At 44.4% G+C, this 19,871-nt stretch overlaps 1 protein-coding gene across 7 annotated transcripts in view; it reads left to right on the top strand.

Annotated features, from left to right (window-relative positions):
* HERC4 (HECT and RLD domain containing E3 ubiquitin protein ligase 4) overlaps window positions 1–19,871 on the top strand; it is a 174,591-nt gene that overhangs the window by 56,161 nt on the left and 98,559 nt on the right. For all 7 annotated transcript variants that reach the window (XM_056530279.1, XM_056530274.1, XM_056530278.1 and 4 more), the window contains 6 exons: window positions 1,277–1,407; window positions 4,971–5,131; window positions 5,216–5,289; window positions 8,006–8,130; window positions 8,437–8,496; window positions 19,682–19,793. In XM_056530279.1, the coding sequence (XP_056386254.1) occupies window positions 1,277–1,407; window positions 4,971–5,131; window positions 5,216–5,289; window positions 8,006–8,130; window positions 8,437–8,496; window positions 19,682–19,793 (663 nt within the window). The remainder of the gene's footprint in view (window positions 1–1,276; window positions 1,408–4,970; window positions 5,132–5,215; window positions 5,290–8,005; window positions 8,131–8,436; window positions 8,497–19,681; window positions 19,794–19,871) is intronic.

Genomic DNA, 19,871 nt, shown 5'->3' with positions numbered 1-19,871 from the left:
TCTGTTCTGTTCCCTGCCACAAGTAATACAGTGAGTTTGGTCTCCTCCCGGCCAGTCCAAACTCAGGAAGTGTTTCTCTGCACTGAGCTTGATTGCTGCACAGAAAGTGAAAGCTCCACAAATTCTTACAGAAAGCTGCACAGACTGATAGCAACACATACTGAAACATGCACAGAGCCTGAGGTCTTCTGTTCATCACAGCGCTGTAACCATGTGAGAGCGGAAGTGGTCCGCCAGCAGGCTTCAGTGATGTCATGCCTGCTAGGAAATGCCCACTTTCTCCTGCTTGGAAATTGCACCATGCGAGCAAGAAGAAAGGTATAATACACAGCTTTTTAAAGCTCTGAAATTGTTTTTAAAGAGGTACTCCGCCCCTAGACATCTTATCCCCTATAGGATAGGGGATAAGCTGTCAGATCGCGGGGGTCCCGCTGCTGGGGACCCCCGGGATCTCGGCTGCAGCACCCACCTCAACGGCTTTCAGCAACGCTGGAGGCTTCGGATCCCGACCACGCGAGCGAAAGAGCGTAACTTCACGACTCCGCCCCCGTGTGACGTCACAACGCTCCGGCCCTGTGATCGACAGTAATCAGACCCGGAGCGAACACGCTCCGGGGACTGATTTTAATGGGGTGCTGCGTGCAAGATCATGCGGGTCCCCAGTTGCGGGACCCCCGCGATCAGGCATCTTATCCCCTATCCTTTGGATAGGGGATAAGATGTCTAAGCGCCGGAGTACCCCTTTAAGGGCAAGAGGGATGTTAGGACTAGTTAGGGAACATAGCCTGAGATAGTTAAGAACAGTTTATTTGGTGACAGGTACTTTTAAAAAAAATAGCCTCACATATCTAAGCAGGACCTGCCCACTTACCCAATCATTGGCCAAGATGGGACACTGCTCTTACGTTTCATTTCGCAAGCAAGAAGCAACAATAAGTATCACTTATATTTTATTCACACAACAGCCCCAGCAATATAAATAAATATAAATATATATATAATTTATTATACTGGAATACCCCTTCATTTTTAAGACCGTAACAATCAATGGCCATAAAATGAATCTGTGTGCTCTGTGCTATTGTAACATTAAATTCAGTAGAACTTTGTGTTTAAAGAAATGTTTTTTTGTTTTTCGTGTTTAGTGTCTTTTTAAGAAAAAATTGTAAATGATCCTTTATTTGCAAAAGCAAAGCAGAAAAAAAAATCCAATCCAATCCTGTAAAGTGAGATGGGACCAGCTTTACTTTATAATGTTGCTCTCTGGTTTATATAGGAAGGTGGAGTTTTTACTTTTGGAGCTGGAGGATATGGACAACTTGGTCACAATTCTACAAACCATGAAGTCAATCCCAGAAAAGTGTTTGAGCTTATGGGAAGCATTGTCACACAAATCACTTGTGGAAGGTGAATATTCTTAGCAAAGGATGAACTTGAATTTGTTTGTTGTGCTGCTAACACATTTTGCCTTTTTTTTTTTTATGTGTACAGATGCAGTAACCAGATTACCAGATTCTAACTTCATAAATATATGTAGTTCATAGTACAAAAGAGAAGTAGGCAACTCACCTTGAAGGGGGAAGAGATCTCAGGACTTAACCCCTTAAGGACCAAGCGGTTTTCTGTTTTTGCACTTTCGTTTTTTCCTCCTTTTTCCTTTCAATTTTGCACATAAAATTTCATATTGGGGCTTATTTTTTGTGCCACCAATTCTACTTTGTAATGACATTAGTCATTTTACCCAAAAATCTACGGCGAAACGTAAAAAAAAAAAAATCATTGTGCGTCAAAATTGAAGAAAAAACACCATTTTGTAAATTTTGGGGGCTTCTGTTTCTACACCGTACATTTTTTCGGTAAAAATGACACCTTATCTTTATTCTGTAGGTCCATACGGTTAAAATGATACCCTACTTATATAGGTTGGATTTTGTCATAGTTTTGGAAAAAATCATAACTACATGCAGGAAAATTAATACATTTAAAATTGTCCTCTTTTGACCCCTATAACTTTTATTTTTCCGCGTACAGGGTGGTATGAGGGCTCCTTTTTTTATGGTATGAAAAGTGACGTGTATGCCATTGACCATGTGGTTTAATTTACGATATATTTTTATAGTTCAGACATTTACACACGCGGCGATATCATACATGTTTATTTTTATTATGTTTATATATTTTTTATATGGAATTTGGGAAAAGGGGGGCGTCATACCCGGTTAAGGGCCATTGGACGTGTATACACGTCCATGGTCCTTAAGAGGTTAATTCACCTGTGTCCTCCTCATGGACTGCTTTTCTCGATTTTAATATGTTTACTAATAAAGCAAGTGGAATTTTATCCTTTTGGTCAGTGCCGATCTCTGTTCACTGCTCACAGTACTCTAAATACAGTACCATAGTTAAGCATTCAAAGAGGTAGTCCGAATAAATATTTTTTATGTGGAAGTGCTCATGATGGAGGGGAAAAAATGAAAGCAGTGCTGCTCACCTACTGCCAATATTTTGATGGTGCCAGGTTCTGTTGCTGAACATTTTTTTTTATTTTTTCTGATGTGTCTCAACAGAGGAAATGCCTGCTGAGTCAATCGCTCTGTATTGGTGACCCCTAGGGTACGTTCACACTGCGGAATTCCGCACAGTGAACAGTACAATCAGTCTTTATGGGTCTTCTGCGAGACCCGGTCACACTTAGGAATTTCAGGGGCGGACAATTCCGACGCTCAAATTGTTCCGTGCAAAGAAAGAACATGTTCATTCTTTGTGCGGAATTCCGCGAGTACTGCATAGCCGTCAATGGTGACGGCGAAGTATTTTCAGCAGCAGCCACTTGACAGAATCTCCACGAGTGAGCTTGTTGAGACTCAAGCAGGAAGCGCTCTGCAGCAGGTAAATTGCAATGGTTGGGTTTTGGGGGCATGAGTGCCAGTGTCAAAACAATGCCAGCACATGAAGGATTTGTAAGCTAATATTTCTCAAACAGACACTTTTAGTTATGCTTAATCAATAGATAATTTCAAACAATGACAATTTGTCATTGTTTAAAGGGGTACTCCACCCCTAGACATCGTATCCCCTATCCAAAGGATAGGGGATAAGATGTCAGATCACCGCGGTCCCGCTGCTGGAGACCCCCGGGATCGCCGCTGCGGCGAGTTCGCTCTGTGCGTAATGACGGGCGATACAGGGGACGGACCAGCGGGATGTCATGGCTCCGTCCCTCGTGACATCACGGCCAATCTATGGCAGGGGGCGTGACGACCGCGGCGATCTGACATCTTATCCCCTATCCTTTTGGATAGGGGATAAGATGTCTAGGGGCGGAGTACCCCTTTAATATTTACTAAAGACTGTGATAGAGTCTGGGACACTGGAACCATCCTGCTGACTGGCAAGTATTGCTGTATTTATCTACAGATAACATCCATATTCTGGATCTGTGATACAGATATAAATCATGCTTGTGTGCATGAGGCCTTAGATATTCAAGTCATAGTTATACAGGGTGGGCCATTTATATGGATACACCTTAATAAAATGGGAATGGTTGGTGATATTAACTTCCTGTTTGTGGCACATTAGTATATGTGAGGTGGGAAACTTTTCTAGATGGGTGGTGACCATGACGGCCATTTTGAATCCAACTTTAGTTTTTTCAATAGGAAGAGGGTCACATGTGACACATGTGACACATCAACTTATTGGGAATTTCACAAGAAAAACAATGATGTGCTTGGTTTTAATGTAACTTTATTCTTTCATGAGTTATTTACAAGTTTCTGACCACTTATAAAATGTGTTCACTGTGCTGCCCATTGTGTTGGATTGTCAATGCAACCCTCTTCTCCCACTCTTCCCACACTGATAGCAACACCCTGCAGGAGAAATGCTAGCACAGGCTTCCAGTATCCGTAGTTTCAGGTGCTGCAGAATGGGCAAAGCAAAAATTGGAACAGGACCCTCAGTTTACGCAGAAGATTTTGTTCAGTGATGAGGCAAACTTTTATGTGAATGGTGAAGCTAACAAAAAAAAAAAACACCACTAACCCACATTGGATAGATCCCTCCTAGACTGTTGGAACACACACATTTATGGTATGGTATATGGGGTACAAGGATAGTGGGGCCATTCTTCATCAATGGAAAACTCAAGGCTACTGGATATGCGAAATTGCTACATGATGATGCGTTTCCCTCTTTATTCAATGAAGCTGGCACCTTCCCTGAGTTTTTCCAGCAAGATGGTGCACCACCACATTATGGGTGTCAGGTCTGAGCATTCCTAGATGAACAGTTTCCTGGAAAGTGGATTGGTCATTGTGGGCCAGTTGAATGGCCCCCAAGGTCTCCCGATCTGACCCCCTTAGACTTTTATCTTTGGGGTCATCTGAAGGCAATTGTCTATGCTGTGAAGATACGAGATGTGCAGCACCTGAAACTAGAGATACTGGAAGCCTGTGCTAGCATTTCTCCTGCGGTGTTGCTATCAGTGTATGAAGAGTGGGAGAAGAGGGTTGCATTGACAATCCAACACAGTGGGCAGCACATTGAACGCATTTTATAAGTGGTCAGAAACTTGTAAATAACTCATGAAAGAATAAAGTTACGTTAAAACCAAGCACATCATTGTTTTTCTTGTGAAATTCCCAATAAGTTTCATGTCACATGACCCTCTTCCTATTGAAAAAACAAGTTTAATTCAAAATGGCCGACTTCAAAATGACTGCCATGGTCACCACCCATCTTGAAAAGTTTCCCCCCTCACATATACTAATGTGCCACAAACAGGAAGTTAATATCACCAACCATTCCCATTTTATTAAGGTGTATCCATATAAATGGCCCACCCTGTACATTTGGCACATTATACACTATTTTAAAGTCCCATGTATTTGTTCATGTTGTTTATGTGATTCTTGTTATAGTTACAGTGCCATAAATGGTGTTTGTTTTTATTTTTTTTAATCTAGACAACACACTCTAGCTTTTGTTCCTTCATCTGGTCGTATCTACTCGTTTGGACTTGGTGGCAATGGACAACTAGGAACTGGGTCAACATGTAACAGAAAAAGTCCTTTTACTGTAAAAGGAAACTGGATATCACACAATGATTACTCCCAGAATCCTGACAGTGAGCTGTTGTTTTTACCTCTTTTGTGTTGAATAATTTAGTATTTATACATGTAATGATGACAGTTTATTTATTGCATTCTAGGAATAGAGTACTACTGTGTTAAGAAAATTTTCTCTGGTGGAGATCAAAGCTTTGCACATTACTTTCATGTACAGGTAAACAAACATTATTCTCTACTTGCTATAGAATACCTATAGTTTTCCTATTTAACCAATTAACCTCCCAGGTGAACCCCTACAGGATAAGTGATTAATATCTAATCAAAAGAATAGGGATGCACCGAAAGGGAAAATTTGGGCTGTGCTTAGCCGAAAACCGAAAATGTATTGCCCTGTCCCCTTTTTTACGTTTTTGTTAAATTTTATAACTTTTTTTTTTTTCAGGATGTTTGTGACCAGAATCATCAGTTTTTGTGTTTTGAATTTTTTTGCGTTTTACGCCGTTCACAATGCAGGATCAGAAACATAATAATTTAATAATTGGGACAGTTGCGCGAGTGGCGATACCAAATATGTTTATTTCTATTATTTTTTTATATCGAAAATGGGAAAAGGATGGTGATTTAAACTTTTATTATTATTTTTTTTTCTTTTTTTTTTTTACACTTTTAGTCCCTTAGGGGACTTTTAGGAGGAATCATTAGATTCCTCATACAGATTAATGGAGTGCCATAGAATTCCATTGATTTGTGTGATCTGTGCTTATTTGGTTGAGCCTGCTTAAACCAGGCTCAATCACATGAAGAACCACGGACACCAATGATGCAGAGGAAAGCCCTCCGGCTACCTCCACAGTGGATCCCCACTGGACCACTAGGGAGCATTTACATGTCCCTTTATATGCTGCTGTCTGCTTAGCCGGCCGTTGTGAACGCCACATGTTGGCTATTAGCAGCGGCCCTCAGCTACAAGAATTAGCAGAGGGCTGCCGGGTATGGTCAATGACTGACATCAGAGCAAGATCCGATGTCCGTCATTACAGGCAGATGTCAGCTGCTGATAGCAGCAGGTATATCCCATTTATGACACAGTCCCGTGTCATGTCCTCTCCCAACCTATGACGTACATGTATGTCATGGGTCAGGAATGGGTTAAGCCACACACCCCGAAATTATCAGTGGAAAATTCACTCAGACAAAAATGCCAACATTTCGGTGCATCGCTACAAAAGAATCCTATTGGATTGGAGCAGCAGGGTCAAATAAATCATGCTCAACTATTTTTTTTTTTATCAGTCCCATAGTTATGTAGTGGAAATACATATGCCCAATAACTCATGAAACAGTGAATTACAATAGAGGGTTGGGGACCCAGCAATGCAATTTTACTAATCAGACACTTATCCATTTAATAATGGAAAAATGCATTCTGTTTTAAATTTAATGCATAAAACATTTTCCTTTAGGGAATGCATTTTAAGTTCCTTCCCCTTCTTTTAGTCCATCAAATGAAACATCATCAATGCTGGACAGGCTCCATAAAGAATGACTGGTGTAGTTATCAGTGCAATGCTGTAGGAGCCCTAGCTTCTTCTAGGTAAAGTAGTTAAAGCTGGAAAATATAAAAATAAAAAAGGCTGTTTAATGTAGCAATGGTAAACACATTTCAAAAGGACAGACCTTTCTTCATCAGAGAAAAGTGTATCCTTTTGTAAACGCATTGTCTGCTACAGTTAAGAGCCTTATTTTTAATTCATTGTCTAGCTTCTGTGACTTTATCTTGTGGATCTAGGGCTGCCACAGGATTGTGCTGAAATGTACACCAATCTTTCTGCTTGGAGTCTGCATTACTGTTTTTCAAAAGACTGTTCCTAGTGAGAATCACAGTTCGTTGCAGGCGGCATCCCTGAGATCTGAATACATGCTTTTTAATGGGGTTGAGCTCTCGCTTATAGACACTGAGCTATCAAATCTATAAAATCTACAAAATCTATAAAAACATCTATTAATCTATAAAAGAGTAAACGGCTCATGTAGCGCCTTGTTGTATTTTCCCTTTTCTGTTTAAAACATGATGAAAACCCAAGTACCCTTTTATCTCTACCAGATTTCTAAGTTTGTCCCAGATGCTAGAGAAAGTTCCTGCAGGCTGTAAATAAATAAAAAAGGCTTTGAAATCTGTCATCAATGTCTCCCGCACTAACATCTTGGTACAGTTTTGTAGTGAGGGTGACACTGATATAAATGATACTTACCACAGGCAGGTCTGTGGCCCCATTCACCTGTTATCCTCCTTATTCGGGCGGCAGACTTGGTGCAGGGGGGAACTCTAGGAGCTCTGAAGTTATGGTTGCGGCTTCTTCAAACCTACTCGCAGGAAGCTGCAGTGCTGAGGTGCTCCTGGAGTGCCGCTCGTGCACCAATCCTGTCGTCCCAATAAGGAGAATAAACAGGGGAACTGGGCCACAGATAAATAGTGTCTCCTACACTACAGGCCTATACCAACAGATTAGTTAGGACATGCATAACAGATTCCCTTTAAAGTATAACTTTCATTTAGCGCCTCCCCCTCCCCAAATTCGTTGCAGCCTCAGTGCTTAGACCCCCACCTATTAGGAGAGCGAGCGGGGATAGACAGCTTTAGGCTGCATTCACACCTCGTTTTTATGTTATGGGTGCCTACGTTACGGGTATACTACAGTTTTAGGTCCGCTCACAAAACCGGATACGGGAAAAAAAAATGAGCTGACTGGAGTCACCGTTTGACTCCGGTTAGCTCCTTTAAAGTAAATGGTTTTCAGCGCTGGTCCGGCTGGGGTACGGGGATCCGGCACCCGTAATGTAAAAACGAGGTGTGAATGCAGCCTTACTGTTTGTATTTTATTCTCTCAAGTGTGTGCAATCTATTAAACTGTGGAGTTTCTTCTTTCTAGAACTGCCTTCCACCAGATGACTTCAGAAAGTGTAACCATTCCAGGCAAATATTGACCATAAATGAGGAGCTTATACAACGATGGTTGAATTTCTCATCAGGAAGACTTCCATTAGATATAGTGAAGTAAGCAAAGTATACCAACAAAACACTGATCTATCCCTTATTCACATTGAATGATGAGTATGACCATTTATAATTCAAAATTGGTGCAAACAACTAAATATTTGACTTTTTGGGGGGAAATAAAGAAAAATGCTTTAAAGAAAAAGGTGTTGTGTATTAAAACTAAACTATCAGAGAAACTTGCAATGCAAACAGACTTCTGTGGAAAATATTATTTATAGTATTCCTGTATGGATCAGTAATTCAGGACAACCCAAGCCCTTATGCCCATACTGATAAATGCTTTTTTTTTTTTTTTTTTCTCAGTGAAATTGACAAAGTCTTCTCAACAGCTGCTTGTATAAATGGAAGTTTTCTCTCCACCAGGTTGGTATTTTTGCCCAGCTTAGTTTTAAAATGTTACAGCTTTCAATTTCTATGTGTGATTTGTGATGGCAGGCTTCATTTACACCCCATTGGAGATACTTTGCTGATTATTAGTTAAATTCTTATCCACCACATTGGATATTGCATATTTCAAATAGAACACTTTTTTTGACAATCTTCTTTACACCTACAACCTCATAAATAGTTGTTGTCTACCAGACTATTTTTAGCCACTTGTCTGTCAGAGATGACTGTTTTCATTTCACGGCTGAACATGTAATGTGCTGAGGACAAGTACTTCTGGGCATAAGGGGTTTTATGAAATGTCACCCAAATTACTACTGAGTACCAGGATTAAGGCTAGCTTGTCAAAAGAGAATGTAGACTGCAATGAGTCTATCTGAAAACTGCATTCTAGATGTATCACATCCGAAGTCAAGGAAGCTATTGCTGTAATTATAGAAATGATTGCAAAATTGTACACAAATCTCTGAAAAGTGGCTGATATGGAAAAAGTTAATTTTACCATTTGACTACTAGAAAGATCTACCCCTTGAGGAGCATTTCAACATGAATATGCCAGTATTTGTAGCACACATTGGAGGCGGGGAGCCGTCTCACCGGGCCTCACCAGTATTGGTTGGGGTCGGGGCATGTAAGAGCACTCTGCTCCTCAATACACTCAAGCTAGGCGTCTGCTTGAGGAGCGCTCAGCTTCCATATTTAGGGGTCCCACATGTTCTGAACTTGGTTTCTCGGTCGCTCTTCATTGGGAGACAAAGATACTGATGGGTATATGCTCTTGCCACAAGGAGGCGCTCGCACTAGGGAAAAAAAGTCTGCTCCTCCCTGGGAGGATATGCCCGCTGTAAGTGAGTTAATCATTTTTAGCTAGTGTCAGTAGGAGGCAATGACACAGGTCTGGGGGCTCCGCAGACCTGGTCTTTTATTTTGTTGTTTTCTAGTTAAGTATGTCTAGTTAGGTTTTTTTTCCCCCCTAATTTTTCTTTGTTGGATGACAGGAGCATGGTACCTGATCTCCCACATGCGACAAAGGGGCACGTAACATAGACTATGGGCCGTCAACCCCTTATCGCCAATGGCCAGCGCCTGGAGGTTGTACCCTGGGTCTAGGTCCCCTACTGCCACTGCTCGCCTTGCTATGGCAGGTTGGCATTATGCAGCGTGGCCATAAGCTGGCTGAAGCCGTCTGGGTCAGTATAAGAGATGGATCCGATGGTGAGGTCTAACCCACTATCCTCTTTGAAAATGGACTCTGTCCTTTATTGAAAGAGTTCTGTGTGGGGCTCACTCAGTCTCCTGGGAGGGGGTTCTGTGTTCTGCTTTGGTCTGTCGGCACATGCGAGGTTAACGGTACAGCTTCTTTGTGCCTCTGCTCTGCGCTTGCTGCGATGGGTCAGCACAGCAGCCCTCATTCCCAGTCTCTTGTAATTCTTACCTGCAGACTTAGAAGTCTAACGGGTGGGAGGTACAGCGATCCGTTCTGTCTCAGGGCCGCCACCAACTTTTTTGCAGCGGTTCCCTGCTATTCCCCACGGTCGCATGTGTCTTCCTCGCAGCCGCCAGTTTCTTGCGGCTCCCTGCTCGCTCTGCTGATTAGCTTTATCAGCTATTCGGCGCTCCGCCGGCTTAATCAGTCTTCTGGCCAGCGGGAGCATCTGTCATTATGGCGGTGTGTAGCACCGCCCCTCTTCTTCCCTGCTAAGCACGTGAACCAGGAGGTCAGGACCTCCTCCTTCCCCTTTTCCGCGCTATAGGGGTCATGAGCGCTCTGTTGGCTGGCTGTCAGGAAGTCAGGAGCTGTCTCCTCCCTCTGACTCCCCTGTTCGGGGCTGTGGGATTCTCCATCCCGGCGGGTATGTTCCCAGCCGGGCACCGCTATTAGTCCCGGTCTCGGAGTGGCAGGCGCTTCTACAGAGCGCTGCTCTCCGCTCCCAGCTGTTTCTGCATGTGTAGTCAGTGGACACAGGGCATCCGGCAGTGTAACTAGAGCGGCATGTGCTTCTACAGCGCGCTGATCACCGCTCCTGTCTCTTTACCGCACGCATGTAGGTGGCGGACACTGGGGCTCCTGCGAAGCACCCTGCGTACCAAGACATGTTTTTATTAATATTACCAATACATATATATCCTACACTTTGTCTCCCAGTCCATTTGGGGCCCACTTGTGGCCGATAAATGAATTGTCGGCCCTTGAGTTTTCCATTCCTTCTTATGGCTCCCTCTTGAGACACCTTTAGCTTTTACAGCCTTGGTCGGTAATTTTATCTATTTTTTTGCAGGTTAATATCTGCTGGGTTCCTTTTCTGGGGAGTGTATATGGGGCCGCTTTGCTGCTCCCATCACCCTATAAGGTTACCTGATATGGCAGATTAGAAGCGGTTGAGGTATGCCTCTGGCAAGTCTATTTTCTGCAGTGTTCTTACTCTGAGGGAGCACATGCGGCCTGCTATGACGGGTCATTGCCGGGGATATCACAATCCCTTGGTATATCCTGAGGATACATTCATTTACTGTTTTTTCCCTTCCGCTGAGTGCTATGCCATGTCTGCAGTGCCCACTACAGAATTCCAGTCTCTCCCTACCAGGGCAGGACACCAGTCGGATACTCCTGTTAGGGCATTTGCATTCCTGACGGAAGCAAAGTCCCCTTTCGAGTTTCCTCCTCTGTCATATATAAGCATTTTTCGACTGCCCCTGTGCCTCAGGAGCCCACCATGCCACTCTGGTTCTCAGGAGGGTACTGGGGAATTGGGACAATGGTTTCCTCCTCCACTGATCACCCATTAGGGGAGTGATCTTGAGGTTTCCCCCTCCACGGGTCTCCAATCACATGTCTGTCACATCCGCGGCTATCGATCCGGATCCACACTTCTAGTTTGCGGTCTCCGTGGCAGTGTCTTGCATGGGCTTGGACTGGACCTTATACCTGTAAGCCAGACAGTGGTCTGCGTGGTTTCCTCTGCCGCCTGTTACTCATCTCATAGCTGTAGCATCCGGGGCTGGAGTTCTGGTACCCCACTGCTAGTGCGAGGTGTCCGAAGGAGTGATCCAGTGTATACTATTGACCCTGTAATAGCAAGCCAGACAGTACTATGCGTGGTTCGTCTGCCGCCTGTTGCTTATCACAGGACTGCTATATTCGCGGCTGGCGTTCCGGTACACCAATGCTAGTTGCGCGGTGTCCGAAGAAGTGACTTGGTGTGTCATATGAACCATAGACAGGATGATGGGGAATACAATCCATGGCTCCTCACCTTTCCCCGATCTCCAGGGTGGTGAAGATACTATCATGGCTCCTCCTGACCCTCTCACATGTGATACAGGGATCAACTATCGGGGCTGTTGTTCCCTTTTCACCACCGGCCAGAACCTGGCAGTGTGCTCAATCGATGAGCAAAACTGTTGTCTGCACGGTTTCCACCGCCATTTCTCTCTCCCATCACAGGGCTTCTGCGTGTATGCTGGGGTTTTCATGTACCTTGGTGGTGTGCGGAATCTTGCACGGTGTCCCCACTGGTACAAGGGGCTAAATGCCATTCAGCCACACACATGATCCCTACACCACCAGGTCGCCCATCAGCATTACCGCACTCAGCTTTTCCTTTGGTGGAAAGGTTTGAAGGAGTGACTCGACAGGTTCAAGGATCGTATACCAGTCAGCCAAGCTTTTTCTGCATGGTTTACTGCTCCATCGGGTCTCCTACCATACACTTGCCGCACCATGGCGGAAGTTCAGGTAACCCACTGCCAAGGTGAGGTTCGTATAAGTAAAACGTTCTGTTCCGTGGATCCTTTACAATGCACCACATAGTGGCTTGTAGGGTTCCCTGCTCTACCAGGTCCCTCAGCTCACGCCTGCCGCTCTTTCGGCTGACGGCTGGTATCCACTTTGTGTGTGGTTCTGAACACGGTGCCCTAGTGTGTTCCATGGTCCCTATACCACTTAACCAGACTCTGTCTGCATGATTTCTCTAATCCACCAGGTGGCATACCCCATATCTGCCGCTCCTGCAACTGAAGTCCGGTGACCCACTTCTTGTGGGGTCCCGGAAGAGTGACTCTATGGTTCTTTGGAACTTATACCAGTGATTCAGACGGTGACTGCATGTTTTCCAGCATCCTTCCTCCCTTGTGTCTGCGGCAGCCGTCTTGGTGTGTAGCACCTTGGGACTATGGGGTGTGGGTGGTTCCTGCAGGTTCAATAGACCTTAACAGAACCAACCATCTTTGTTCCCCTGTCTTATGGTGTAACGTTGGTCTGCTGAGAGCATGGTAGTGGCGCACCCTCTGGTGCTATGCCTGTTTTTCATATGGCTGGACATATGCTATGTCAGCGGTTGCCACTGCTTCAGGCCCTTTTTCATGATTTCTTGAGTTTTGCCCCATTGGGGTCTCTCCCTCTCAAAGCTGTAGGTTGGTACGTATACTCCTCACTTGCATTTGTTGTGAAGTCCTTGTATCTTTAGCACCAATGTCCAAGGTTCTGATCTTTCCGGGGACGGAGAGGGCTCATCCAAACCTCGGTGGGTTGTCACAGGGTTCCTGGGGTTGCTATGTTCGCCCTGTGCTTTGACCCATTCCCGCAGGGTGGTGTTTGCATGCTCCTTCAGTACCTCGCATCCTTTGGCAATCCCCCTTCCACAGGGGTTACAGCGATCAGGGGGCTTGGAAGGGTCAGTGCTTGAATTTTCACCTCGCATGCCCCTTATTTTTCGTAGATTATTAACATTTGACCGCTAAGCGGTCACTGAGACCCTAAATTTCCCACCCAATATAAAACTTAACGTTTAATGAGCCAAGATTAAAATAACCTCACACATATTGATCCATAGTGCATTGATTGGCATGACACTGCATGCTATAGTAAGTGAATTGAAAAGATAGATTGTGGCTGCAGTCCACAATCTATAGTGTGAGACAATTAAAAATCTAACACATTGCCCGCCCGCCCGACGTTTCGCCACAGGCTGTGGCTTTATCAAGGGCTAAGAGGCAAATGGCGTGCAAACAAGCCTTGCAGGGGTTTAAATAACCTCCTGTCTCTGACGTCATTGGAACATGTCACTTCCTGTATTAACATGACATCTCATTGGTTACAATCACATGCAGACTATTGATTGATCGCTTCCTGGCCAATGAAATTTAGACCAGGATGCATCCTGCTATATTCATTTGAATGACAGCATCCTTGACCAACCAGCTGAGTCCATTCATACTTCTGAACTCCTCATTGGTGCCGGAAGCTGTACACGTATGTGCGCCATCAGTCCTGCGCTAACTGATAGATTCCCGAACCTCCGGTATGGACGCATGCGCAGTACGGATGCGCAAAAGAACGTGCGCGAGTACTTAGTCATATACAGCCACTGCCAGGAAGCTGCGCGACAGACATATGCGCCGGCACTTAGCCGATTTTATTGCATATGGTTCACACATGGCTGTTGTTATAGAACTGTAATACACAATACAACCACTCATGTGAACAACGACTGCGTAGCAGAAATACACTAAACTAATTCGAGAACACTAAGTAAGTTACTATCTGGCAATATGGGGCAACTAACCTAGCAACGATGGTATAACATCAAGTCAAGGGAGTATTATTCATAATACCGCTGAGATCGTGTAATCGATAGTAAAAAGGGGGGAGCTAATACTCGTCTTGTTCTGCATGGGTATAGTCATAATTAATTCATATCATCAACGGAAGTTAATCATGAGTGTAATTAATAAAAGGCTTATAACGGCTCTTCTATATAGTATCAATTGTAATAAGTGATTCCTGTCCTACAAGAAGGCTGCATAGGTGAAGCCTTCATTCAGTCCATTTGGACTTTGGGATTATTACGTGATCACAATTTGGCTAAAGACAATAGTGGCCAAAAGATCATTAGGTGTATCGGAACTTTTGATCAACACAATCAAAAAATCATGAATATACTTAAGAAATATTGGTCTATATTACAGGTGGACAATGACCTTAGGGAGGTGATCTCTACTCACCCCTCTATAACCTATCGTAGAGGACTTAACATTCAAAACCAAATAGTTAGGAGTTTTTATGCAGAGGAGTCTGCATCCAGTTGGTTGAAATCATCAATCCAAGGATCACATCCATGTGGACGGTGCAATTTTTGTAAATATATGCCACGTACAAAAGAATTCTCTAATCCGATTGATAATCGGAAATACCAAATCAGGGACTTCATCACCTGTCAAACGATGGGGGTAGTGTACTTAGCCACATGCAACTGTCCTAAAGTCTATGTAGGAAAGACAGTCCAACAATTGCGTAGGCGTATTTCAAAACATATAAGTACTATTAATACCTATCAAGATACGCCAATTGCTAGGCATATGAGGACTGTACACAATGATGCTCCCTTTGAATTACGTTTCTGTGGCATTACTCAGTGTAAACTGGGTCCGAGACGTGGCAATCTTAACACCAGACTGCTTCAAGAAGAAGCCCGATGGATTTGGAGATTAAAATCCCAAAGTCCAAATGGACTGAATGAAGGCTTCACCTATGCAGCCTTCTTGTAGGACAGGAATCACTTATTACAATTGATACTATATAGAAGAGCCGTTATAAGCCTTTTATTAATTACACTCATGATTAACTTCCGTTGATGATATGAATTAATTATGACTATACCCATGCAGAACAAGACGAGTATTAGCTCCCCCCTTTTTACTATCGATTACACGATCTCAGCGGTATTATGAATAATACTCCCTTGACTTGATGTTATACCATCGTTGCTAGGTTAGTTGCCCCATATTGCCAGATAGTAACTTACTTAGTGTTCTCCAATTAGTTTAGTGTATTTCTGCTACGCAGTCGTTGTTCACATGAGTGGTTGTATTGTGTATTACAGTTCTATAACAACAGCCATGTGTGAACCATATGCAATAAAATCGGCTAAGTGCCGGCGCATATGTCTGTCGCGCAGCTTCCTGGCAGTGGCTGTATATGACTAAGTACTCGCGCACGTTCTTTTGCGCATCCGTACTGCGCATGCGTCCATACCGGAGGTTCGGGAATCTATCAGTTAGCGCAGGACTGATGGCGCACATACGTGTACAGCTTCCGGCACCAATGAGGAGTTCAGAAGTATGAATGGACTCAGCTGGTTGGTCAAGGATGCTGTCATTCAAATGAATATAGCAGGATGCATCCTGGTCTAAATTTCATTGGCCAGGAAGCGATCAATCAATAGTCTGCATGTGATTGTAACCAATGAGATGTCATGTTAATACAGGAAGTGACATGTTCCAATGACGTCAGAGACAGGAGGTTATTTAAACCCCTGCAAGGCTTGTTTGCACGCCATTTGCCTCTTAGCCCTTGATAAAGCCACAGCCTGTGGCGAAACGTCGGGCGGGCGGGCAATGTGTTAGATTTTTAATTGTCTCACACTATAGATTGTGGACTGCAGCCACAATCTATCTTTTCAATTCACTTACTATAGCATGCAGTGTCATGCCAATCAATGCACTATGGATCAATATGTGTGAGGTTATTTTAATCTTGGCTCATTAAACGTTAAGTTTTATATTGGGTGGGAAATTTAGGGTCTCAGTGACCGCTTAGCGGTCAAATGTTAATAATATTGGATTTACCCTCCACTCATAGGTCCCCCTTGTTGCATTATTTTTCGTAGAGCACTTTCTACTGCCAAGATAAGGTCATCTCTCTCCCCCCCCATGTCAGTTGAGTTCCACTGGTGCAACAGCCTGCTGGGTAGCCTTTGTGTGCCCAGTGCCTGGGAGTTCTGTCTGGGTTCCCTTTTGTCTCCCTCTCTGTTCCCGTCCTTTTGGAATGTTGCTTAAAGCGCAACGGTCACAACCGTACAGGTAGGGAGGCGCAGTTACCATTGCATAGAGAAGAATGTGCAGTAAATACGGTCTGTAAAGGAAAATTCTTACTTTATTCTGATGCCGGGCCAGAGTCGGATGGGCCGGCCGACTCCCACAGCGGCACGCACCCTCTCCACCTCCTCTCTGCTCTTAGCATGGAGCGCTACACGTCAATCATGCAGGATGAGCATGATTGACGTGCAGTGCTCCATGCTAGGAGCAGAGAGGAGGTGGAGAGGGGCCGTGTTGCTGTGGGAGTCGGCCGGCCCATCCGACTGTGGCCCGGCAGCAGAATAAAGTAAGAATTTTCCTTTACAGACCGCGACGAATGTGAGTAAAAGCACCCGCATTTACTGCACAGTCTTCTCTATGCAATGGTAACTGCACCTCCCTACCTGTACGGTGGTGACAGTTGCGCTTTAAGAGTACTCTGGTCCCTTCGGACCACCGGGTCCATGAGCTACCTCCTAGACAGGGGTGGGCTCTATTCTTTAGATCGTCCTTCTTGGTTCTTTGGCCTTCGGTCTTGGCCATGTGTGGTGCTCCTGCCGGACTTCTCCGCGATCCCCTTGGTGGGGTGGTCTTTCTGCTCCACACTTTTTGTCTCGACATGCAAGTAAGTCACCCGGAGCGTCTCGCGGATTTGGGGTTTGCTCACCCTCCAGGGGTGGGAATTCCAGGAGATTTGGGAACCTCCAGTTCCCAATTCAGTCGCCCAGGTGTTTGGGATGCTCCTTCTCTTGGCGTTCCGCTCCTTGTTTGGCCATTTTTTGGTTTTCTTTTTTCTTCTCCCTATGGGTCTATGTTCTCCTTGGACGGAGGGTTTTCCGGTCAGCCGGAATAGGGCCGGAGGGCATCCCATTCTTACCACTGTTCTGGCTCTGTGTGTCATTCTTTCTGTTCCTTCTCCTGGGTGCTTGTGGCGTGCCTCTCGAACAGTGGTTTTGGGGCCTGCACCTTTTTTGAGTCAGGTCATTGGTCTCCTGCATCATGCCTCTCTTCCTTTTTTTTTTGCCCTGGGGTTCTGATCTTCACCTTGCCTGTGGTCGCCTTCTGCTCGTGTGCGGGCGTATGCAGACGTACGCAGCTCTGACAGGCGGTTCTTGTGACTCTTGTTCTTGTGATTCTCAGGAAGGGGTTCATTTGTCATTCCCTTTTCCTTTTTTGTTTACCAGCCGGGCTAGCCCTCTGTCTGGTTTTGTGATATCCTTGGAAGGGGGTTTTCTACCTCCTTCCAGGATGGTTATGGCCTATCTGGCTGCCGAGACGACCCTCACTCAGTATTTGGGCCTTGGTTGCCTATTAGCCCAGCGTCGTCTGGGGCTCAGTCTCTGGACTGACTGCCTTTCTCTGGTGGTTGTTGTTCCCACCCTAGGGGACTGCTTTGGTACGTCCCATCAATATCTGTGTCCCCCAATGAAGAGCGACTGAGAAAAGGAGATTTATTTTTTATTAATTTTTTTGTACTCACCGGAAAATCTTTCTCGTTGTCTTCATTGGGGGACACAGCACCCACCCATTTCTTCATGTCTTGTCCAGATTATCTTTTCCGGTTCTTGGGTTTTTATCCGGGATTCCTTCCTAGGGTCCTTCGGACTTGTCTCTTGGTTGGCTTCTCCTACTGCTTTGTGACAAAACCGATTACCTCACTTCCAGCAGGCGGGTATATCCTGCCGGGGAGGAGCCAACTTTTTTTCTTTAGTGTCACCGCCTCCTGGTGGCAAGAGCATATATACCCATCAGTATCTGTGTCCCCCAATGAAGACTACGAGAAAGAGATTTTATGGTGAGTTAAAAAAAAACAAAAAAAACTTTTTTTTATTTTTTTTTTTTACATTTATATAATTTTTTGGGGGTGTTTTGTTTTACATTCTTTGGCCAGCTGTCTTTTGATAAAATATTTTTTTACATACAAATATTTGAAAAAAAATTATTTAGTACATTATATGATACATTAAAGTGAAACTCCACTGGCCAGCATCGAAACATTTTGTTCCAAACTATGTGTGCGCGCGCAGCAGAGGTCGGCCATGCCCCCTCGTGACGTCAGGCCACACCCCTCAATGCAAATCTATGGAAGGGGGCATGATTGCAATCATGCCCCCTCCCATAGACTTGCATTGAGAAAGCATGGCTTTATGTCAACCAGGATGGTTATGGCCTATCTGGCTGCCGAGACGACCCTCACTCAGTATTTGGGCCTTGGTTGCCTATTAGCCCAGCGTCGTCTGGGGCTCAGTCTCTGGACTGACTGCCTTTCTCTGGTGGTTGTTGTTCCCACCCTAGGGGACTGCTTTGGTACGTCCCATCAATATCTGTGTCCCCCAATGAAGAGCGACTGAGAAAAGGAGATTTATTTTTTATTAATTTTTTTGTACTCACCGGAAAATCTTTCTCGTTGTCTTCATTGGGGGACACAGCACCCACCCATTTCTTCATGTCTTGTCCAGATTATCTTTTCCGGTTCTTGGGTTTTTATCCGGGATTCCTTCCTAGGGTCCTTCGGACTTGTCTCTTGGTTGGCTTCTCCTACTGCTTTGTGACAAAACCGATTACCTCACTTCCAGCAGGCGGGTATATCCTGCCGGGGAGGAGCCAACTTTTTTTCTTTAGTGTCACCGCCTCCTGGTGGCAAGAGCATATATACCCATCAGTATCTGTGTCCCCCAATGAAGACTACGAGAAAGAGATTTTATGGTGAGTTAAAAAAAAACAAAAAAAACTTTTTTTTATTTTTTTTTTTTACATTTATATAATTTTTTGGGGGTGTTTTGTTTTACATTCTTTGGCCAGCTGTCTTTTGATAAAATATTTTTTTACATACAAATATTTGAAAAAAAATTATTTAGTACATTATATGATACATTAAAGTGAAACTCCACTGGCCAGCATCGAAACATTTTGTTCCAAACTATGTGTGCGCGCGCAGCAGAGGTCGGCCATGCCCCCTCGTGACGTCAGGCCACACCCCTCAATGCAAATCTATGGAAGGGGGCATGATTGCAATCATGCCCCCTCCCATAGACTTGCATTGAGAAAGCATGGCTTTATGTCACAAGGGGGCGTGACACACCTCTGCAACGCTCACAGAGCATTCAGATCTAAATGTTCCGAACACTGGCCAGTGGAGTACCTAATTTAATGCTGCCATTGAAAATACTACTTGTCCCATGAAAACAAGCCCCTCAAACAGCTAAAATGTTAGGGCTTTTGGAAGGTTAGCATGGGAAAAAATCCTTGTGTCCTTAAGTGGTTTAACACATATTATTAACATATTGTTGGTTCTGTGACCTTATAGCAATGATGATCATTACCGCACAAGTGCCAAGTTCTCAGGGATAGATATGAATGCTGCTAGACTCCTTTTTCACAAACTATTGGAATCTGCCCAGCCCCAAACGGTACAGCAGGTAAGCTTGGAGACTTTATTATAGAATGTATACAGAGTTACACCAGCAATTTAGTGATTTAAACAAAGTTATGTTCTT

This window comes from Hyla sarda, chromosome 7 (genome assembly GCF_029499605.1).
Source record: "Hyla sarda isolate aHylSar1 chromosome 7, aHylSar1.hap1, whole genome shotgun sequence".
Taxonomy (NCBI): Eukaryota; Metazoa; Chordata; class Amphibia; order Anura; family Hylidae; genus Hyla; species Hyla sarda.
Note: the sequence above shows the minus strand (reverse complement) of the source record. Positions and strands in the feature narration are given on the sequence as shown.